General features: G+C 47.0%; 1 protein-coding gene across 1 annotated transcript; it reads left to right on the forward strand.

The window, feature by feature from the left end:
* The first annotated feature begins 2907 nt into the window (after positions 1–2907).
* LOC147974594 (uncharacterized) lies at positions 2908–7568 on the forward strand. The gene is made up of 4 exons (XM_087520089.1): positions 2908–4006; positions 6034–6427; positions 6590–6740; positions 7209–7568. Exons 1-4 carry the CDS (start codon positions 2908–2910, stop codon positions 7566–7568), a joined length of 2004 nt encoding a protein of 667 aa, XP_087376215.1.
* The last annotated feature ends 283 nt before the right edge of the window (positions 7569–7851 follow it).

Consider the following 7851-nt stretch of genomic DNA (forward strand, 5'->3'; position numbering starts at 1 on the left):
TTCCTCAGAGAAGGGCCTGAACTCATAAAACTCGCGTGTACAACTTCTCCATAGCTAGGATCTCGCCTCTACATTCCTACCCCCCCTATTCTACTGTCAGGCTTAGAACCACGACACCGAGCACGTGCGCAATAGTATTATTCTTATCACGAGCGATGTTGTATAAGGCTGGATATTGTTCTCTGAGACTAGCATTGCCTAGCTAGATGTCTTCGCAGAAACGAATCTCCGACCCGTCCTTTATTGAGAAAGACCCAAAGCGAAAGAGATGTTTCTTTGCCGCCATTAGGCCAGCCCAAAAGTGTGAGTCGCCAGGTTTCCAATATGCCCGAGATACCGCCTTTTGGCCTAGATACTTGTTGCGCAACATGGTTTGTCAAACACCATCCTCGGTAAGAAGTTTAAATAACCATTTACTGAGAAGGGCCTCATTCTTGACCTGCAGGTCATGAATTCCAAGGCCACCTTGGTCTTTAGGCCTACAAACCATGCTCCATTTGGCCAGCCTGTATTTTTTCTTTTCACCATCTCCTTGCCAAAAAAATCTGGATCTAAAGTAGTCCAGTCTTTTCAGGACCCCTTTTAGGAGTTGGAAGAAAGAAAGCATATAGAGAACCATATTTGTGAGGACGGAGTTAATCAAAACCAGCCGACCACCAACTGAGAGTAGTTTTCCTTTTCAACTACTCAACCGTTTCTCTAGACGCTCCTCCACATGCTTTCACTCTACAATGGTGAGACGCCGATAATGAACCGGTATTCCCAGATATTTAATCGGGAATTGGCCAAGTGCGCAACCAAACAGGTCAGCATAATCGGCCGCCGCCTCAACGGCTTCTCCAAAGCAGAACAATTCGCTTTTATGAAAGTTAATTTTGAGGATCGACATTTTCTCAAACGCTGAAAGCAATAGCTTTAGATTTCGAGCTTTGTCTAGGTCATGTTCCATAAAAAGAACCATGTCATCGGCATATTGTAAAATAGAGAGGCCACCATCCACAAGGTGTGGCACTACTCCCGCAATCTGTCCATCCTGCTTGGCGCACTCAATCAGAATAGCCAGCATGTCAGCAACAATGTTAAATAACATTGGGGACATGGGGTCACCCTGTCGTAGTCCTTTTCTTGTTTGAAAGTAATGACCTACATCAACATTGACTTTGATGGCCACACTACCTTCAGTTACAAAATTTCGGATCCACTTGCACCCTTTACAGGAGAAACCTTTCATCCTTAAGGCCTGTTGAGAAAAGACCACTTGACCTTGTCATAGGCTTTTTCAAAGTCAATTTTGAATACCACTTCACTCATGTTTTTTCGGTGCATCTCGTGGATGGTCTCATGAAGGATAACTACACCATCTAGTATATTCCTTCCTTGCATGAAGGCCGTTTGAGATGGCCGGACAACATGGTCAGCTATCGAGTTTAACCTATTCGTAGCTACTTTGGTGAAAATCTTGAAGCTGACATTAAGGAGGCATATGGGTCTGAACTGCTGGATCCGTTCGGCCTCCTTAATTTTCGGCAACAAAACAATCTCGCCAAAATTTCTCCGGTATATGTTCGGACGTGATCCATGGACATGATGCAAGAGGGAGCAATCCAATGTGATGGGATATTTGTGATTTAGTGTCCGGTTGGGAGAAGAGAGAAGAGGAGACCATGCATGTGCGGATGAGAGGAGAGAGAGAAGAGGGGGACCATGCATATGATTGGTCAAGTGCATGTCCAGACTATGACAAAACTCTCTCATGTTTGTCTCTTGGATACTGGAATCTATATGTCCGGACTGGTAAGCGGACATATACAGGTTCCGTTGAATAAAGTGGTCCGCACACTATGATCCAGGCATATAATGTAGGTTTGAGGGCCTGCCTGGAGAAGTGGAGATGCCCCTACTCCCTCCATTTCTAAATATAGGCATTTTTAGAGATTTCAATATAAACTACATATGGAGCCAAATGAGTGAATTTACACTCTAAAATAGATTTATATATATTCGTATGTACTCTCTTTGTAAAGAAATATAAGAATATTTAGATCACCGTAAAATATATTTATATACATTCGTATGTACTCTCTCTGTAAAGAAATGTACATAAAAGCGTTTAAATCACTAAAATAGTGATCTAAAACACTTTTATATTTCTTTACGGAGGAGTAGTTTTCCATATTTTTTTACAAGAATCTTATATTTAGAAACAGTATATTTGTTTGCGTCCGCAAGAATCTCACACCATCGAGCTAGCTAGTGACACGAGTTACAGCACGTCGACGAAAAGCGAGGGGAGAGCCGACATGTGATCGAGCAACCGACCTGAAGATCTGCACCCGCCCACTTAGGAACCATGACCCGATGTGTATCAGATCTGCAACATATTATTATATATTTTTATTCGCCGAATGTATTGAGTGAAAGGTGGCTAAACTGCTTGAGAATCCAACCCTTGCCTAGCATCTGCTACTCTTCCACTCCTACAACTCCATGCATAGATTCAGACTACTGTGCGGCACCGCCAGCCTCTTCGTAAGCCGCTCAGGCTGCTGCTGGTGTGGGATGTTTCAAGGTGATGGAAGTGTCTATGGTTGTGTCTGTTAAGCAACGCATTATGTGCCCAGTCATGATAGGCTGGTGGCGTACGATCCAAGGGGAGTCCGGATAGGATAGTCTAGGTTGTTAGCATGTTTATCTTTATAACAACTCTATCTCTCTATCCTCTTATCTCTTGTACCCCAAGTTGTAATTTCAACCATGTACGCAATCTGGGAGTCGCGCCCCGGCATATAAACATGTAGCCGTCGGTTAGACGAAGACACGACGTTAAACCCAAGTTTTGACATGGTATCAGCCTAACTCTTCCACCGCATCCCATCTACCATCCCCATCACCACCTCCGCTACCACCATGGCCGCCTCCTCCAGTGCTGCACCGACCAACCTCTCTGGTCAGGTCACTGAGAAGTTGACCCGCACCAACTACATCCTCTGGCGGACTCAAGTCACGCCGCAGCTCCGTGGTACGGGCTTCTTCGGGTATGTTGACGGCTCCATGCCTGAGCCGGCCAAACTCGTCGTCGTCAAGGACAAGGACGGGAAGGAGGAGACCATACCAAACCCCCTTCACCCGATCTGGATCCGTGAAGAACAACAGGTACTTGGCTACCTTCTCAATAATCTCTCCAAGGAGGTCCTTGTGCAGGTCACCACGATCGATCATGCGCAAGATCTCTGGACAGCACTGGCGAACATGTTTTCGTCCCAGTCTCTGTCCCGCGTCAACAACATCCGTGTCGCCCTCGCCAATGCGCAGAAGGGGACACAGCCCGTGGCGAGCTTCTTCGGGCACATGCGCTCACTTTCAGATGAGCTCGCGGCTGCTGGCAAGCCGCTCGGAGATGGTGAACTCGTCTCCTACATCATCGCCGCCCTCGACATGGAGTACCAGCCCCTCGTCTCCGCGCTCGATGCCCGCGTCACGCCCATCTCGCTCGACGATCTGTTCGCCATGATCAGCAACTTCGACCAGCGGGTTGCCCTCTACCAAGGGGGTCACTCTGGCGGCGGCTTCAAGTCCTCCGCCAACGCGGCCATGCGCGGCCGTGGTGGCGGTTCGCGTCATCGTGGGCGTGGCCGGGGCAGGCACAACGGCGGCCCCAACACCAGCAACAACCACCGTGGCAACAACGGTGGTGGTGGACGGCCCTCCTCCAACACCAACCAGGGCCGCCGCAACAACTCCAATCGCTCGCGCCCTGATGCCGTCAAATGTCAGATCTGTGGCAAACTTGGCCACTCGGCCAAGGATTGCTGGTACAGGTTCGACGACGATGATGATGACTCTCACGATGAGAAGGTGGCTGCTGCGGCTGATGGGTCGTACGGCGTGGACACAAACTGGTACATGGACAGTGGCACTACGAACCACATCACCGGCGAACTCGAGAAGGTGACCATGCGTGAGAAGTACCGCGGCCAAGACCACATCCACACCGCAAGTGGAGAAGGTATGAAAATTCATCATGTTGGTCACTCAATTATTAAAACCCCGCATCGTCCAATTCATCTTCGAATTTTTTTGCATGTCCCTAGTGCATCTAAAAACCTTCTCTCCGTTCACCGCATTGCCATTGATAATCATGTCTTCCTTGAGTTTCACCCGTTCTTCTTTTTGATCAAGGATCAGGTAACGAGGAAGGTACTATACCGAGGTAGATGCGTTCGTGGGCTCTACCCTTTGATTCCGGAGCTTCGAAGAAGGTTCAATAAACAAGTTTTTAGTGCCACCAAACTATCTTCCACACGGTGGCATGATCGTTTAGGACATGCAGCTTTTTCTTTAGTTGAGCGAGTGCTTAGGAAAAATAAGCTCCCATATGTTGGAGAGCGTGATGTTGAAACTATTTGTGATTCGTGCCAAAGAGCAAAAAGTCATCAGTTGCCATATCCAATCTCTACTAGTGTTTCTACCAAACCGTTGCAACTTATTTTTTCCGATGTGTGGGGGCCTGCCCCGTCCTCTGTCGGTAGACACACGTACTATGTGAGCTTCATCGATGACTATAGCAAATATTCATGGATCTATCTTCTTAAGAAACGATCTGAAGTATTTCAAGTTTTTCATAACTTTCAAGCACTCGTTGAACGTCAGTTTGATAGTAAAATACTTGCCCTCCAATCTGATTGGGGCGGTGAGTATGAGAAACTAAACTCATTTTTTCAACAACTTGGTATATCTCATCATGTGTCCTGCCCACACGCCCATCAGCAAAATGGGTCGGCAGAACGCAAACATCGTCACATTGTAGAAGTTGGCTTAGCCCTCCTTGCTGGCGCCTCCATGCCACTAAAGTTTTGGGATGAGGCTTTCCTCACTGCTGTCCACATCATTAACATGCTTCCAAGTCGTGTCATCAACAATGAAACACCCACAGAAAAACTCCTCCATACCAAACCAGACTACACTTCTCTTTGTGTGTTTGGCTGTGCTTGTTGGCACAATCTTCGACCTTACAACAACCGCAAACTTATGTTTAGGTCTAAGCAATGTGTTTTCATTGGCTACAGTGCCATGCACAAGGGCGTTAAATGCCTAGATGTCTCTACTGGCCGTGTCTATATTTCACGTGATGTGGTCTTTGATGAAACCAAGTTCCCCCTTGCTGATCTTCATCCAAATGCCGGTGCTTTACTACGCCAAGAAATTTTGTTTTTGCCTTCTCATCTCACCGGTTTTGATCAAAGGGGGATAATAATTGTATTGATCCATCATTGACTAATTCTCATAAACATGTGCATGAGCTCTGTGTTGATGCAGCAGAAGGAAGCCTGAGCAAAACTGGTGAAGAAATCACCCAAAATGATCAAGAAATCAGCTCAAATGGGCAATATTTCATGTGTCCAGATTTGGGAGGCAAATCCTCCTCGAGATCGTTGCTACAGCACCTGCCCAGGCTATCCACCTCGGAGTCTGCGCGGCTGCATGGCGCCAGCGCGCCAAAAACTGCGTCGCGCGACGCGCCAGAAACCGCGTCACCCATCAGGCGCGGTGGCGTCGTCTCTCCAGGCGACACGCACGCTCCAGCGACTCGCCCACCTGAAGACACCGGGCCGCGCCAATCCGAGGCGACCACGTGTCTGCTTGAGAGGCGCTGGCCCGCGGATGGACCCCGCTGCTATGCGCGTCGACATCCGCCAGCAGGCGCACAACCCCGCACAGATTCGACGGGGCCCGTGGGCTTGGGATCCGGCGCTGATTCGCTACAATCATCGCATAATGATGTGGCGGCAGCACACACGGGATCTTCTGTGCCGCCCGCAACGGGCTCCGCGCGCGCTGCAGCCACAGACGATCCTGGTGCAGGGAACGTCGCAGGGATAGCGCCAGGCGCATCTGCTTTGGGATCTGAGGCGGGATCTTTTGCGCCTCGGAGTGGTGCAACTTCGCCTATGCAGCCGCGCACTCATCTCCAAAAGGGGGTGATTCAACATGTTAACTATAAAACAAAATTTGGCCTGGCTTGTTCCTCCACAGGTGAACCTAGTTCAGTTGAAGAGGCAATGAATGATGCACGGTGGAGGAAGGCCATGGAAGAAGAATACTCGGCATTGAAGAAAAATAAAACGTGGCACTTGGTGCCTCCACGTCGAGGTAAAAATCTAATTGATTGCAAATGGGTGTTTCGCATCAAAAGAAAGTCTGATGGATCCATAGATCGCTACAAAGCAAGACTCGTTGCAAAGGGTTTCAAACAACGGTACGACATAGACTATGAGGACACATTTAGTCCTGTTGTTAAAGCTGCCACCATTCGCCTTGTTTTGTCTGTTGCTGTTTCCAGGGGATGGAGTCTCAGGCAATTGGATGTTCAGAATGCGTTTCTTCATGACATTCTGGAAGAGGAAGTCTACCTGAAGCAACCTCCTGGGTTTGTAAACAAAAACTCACCACTACATGTGTGCAAACTTGATAAAGCTTTACATGGATTAAAGCAAGCTCCTAGGGCGTGGTACTCACGTCTAAGTCAGAAATTGTAAGCACTTGGATTTGTCCCTTCAAAGTCTGATACATCACTGTTTATCTATAATAGATCAAATACCTCCATATTTGTTCTTATTTATGTTGATGATACAATTGTCACAAGCTCCTCTGATGAAGCAATAACAGGACTTCTGAAGGATCTAAGTGCTGAGTTTGCTCTGAAGGATCTAGGAGACTTGCATTTCTTCCTAGGAATTGAGGTAAAGAAAGATGAAGATGGTCTTCATCTATCTCAAGAAAAGTATGCCACTGATCTAGTAAGAAGAGTTGGTCTTCAAGGATGTAAACCCTCACCAACACCCTTGTCCAGTTCAGAGAAACTCTCACTTACAGAAGGAGATCCCTTGAATCAAGAGGACAGTACAAACTACAGAAGTCTGGTAGGAGCACTTCAGTACTTGACTTTGACAAGACCTGATATTTCGTTTGCTGTTAATAAAGTATGCCAGTTTCTGCATGCACCCACCATAGTTCATTGGACTGCTGCTAAACATATAGTAAGATATGTGAAAAATACTATGAATCTTGGTCTTACTTTCAGTAAATCTTCGTCTACTCTAGTCAGTGCTTTCTCAGACTCTGATTGGGCAGGATGCATAGATGACAGACGCTCCACTGGTGGGTTTGCAGTATTTTTTGGACCTAATCTAATATCATGGTGTGTAAAGAAACAGGCTACTGTATCCAGGTCAAGTACAGAAGCTGAGTACAAGGCACTTGCAAATGCTACAGCAGAGATTATTTGGGTACAGTCTATGTTGAAGGAACTTGGTATAAAGAGTACTAAAGCCCCATGCTTATGGTGTGACAATTTTGGTGCTACCTACCTATCTGCAAATCCAGTGTTTCATGCAAGAACGAAGCATATTGAAATTGATTTTCACTTTGTCAGAGAAAGAGTTGCAAATCATCAGTTAGAGATTCGTTTTGTGCATTCCAGAGATCAAGTTGCAGATGGCTTCACAAAACCATTACCCACAAGAAGTTTTGAAGAATTCAAGCGTAATCTCAACTTGACAAAGTTGTGATTAAAGGAGGCTGTTAAGCAACGCATTATGTGCCCAATCGTGACAGGCTGGTGGCGTACGATCCAAGGGGAGTCCGGCTAGGATAGTCTAGGTTGTTAGCATGCTTATCTTTGTAACAACTCTATCTCTCTATCCTCTTATCCCTTGTACCCCAAGTTGTAATCTCAACCATGTACGCAATCTGGGAGTCGCGCCCCAGTATATAAACACGTAGCCGTCGGTCAGACGAAGACACGACGTTAAACCCAAGTTTTGACAGTCTCCAGTGATAAAATTGTCTGCA

Source organism: Triticum urartu, chromosome 4A (assembly GCF_056163025.1).
Source record: "Triticum urartu cultivar PI428250 chromosome 4A, HENAU_Tu73, whole genome shotgun sequence".
Lineage (NCBI taxonomy): Eukaryota > Viridiplantae > Streptophyta > Magnoliopsida > Poales > Poaceae > Triticum > Triticum urartu.

Excerpts from the sequence above, each read along its gene's own strand:
- LOC147974594 (XM_087520089.1), top strand. The coding sequence starts at position 2,908 with ATGGCCGCCTCCTCCAGTGCTGCACCGACCAACCTCTCTGGTCAGGTC. Across the intron at positions 4,007-6,033 it reads CCACACCGCAAGTGGAGAAG|GTGAACCTAGTTCAGTTGAA; the intron begins GTATGAAAATTC and ends GTTCCTCCACAG. Across the intron at positions 6,428-6,589 it reads TACCTGAAGCAACCTCCTGG|ATCAAATACCTCCATATTTG; the intron begins GTTTGTAAACAA and ends TATCTATAATAG.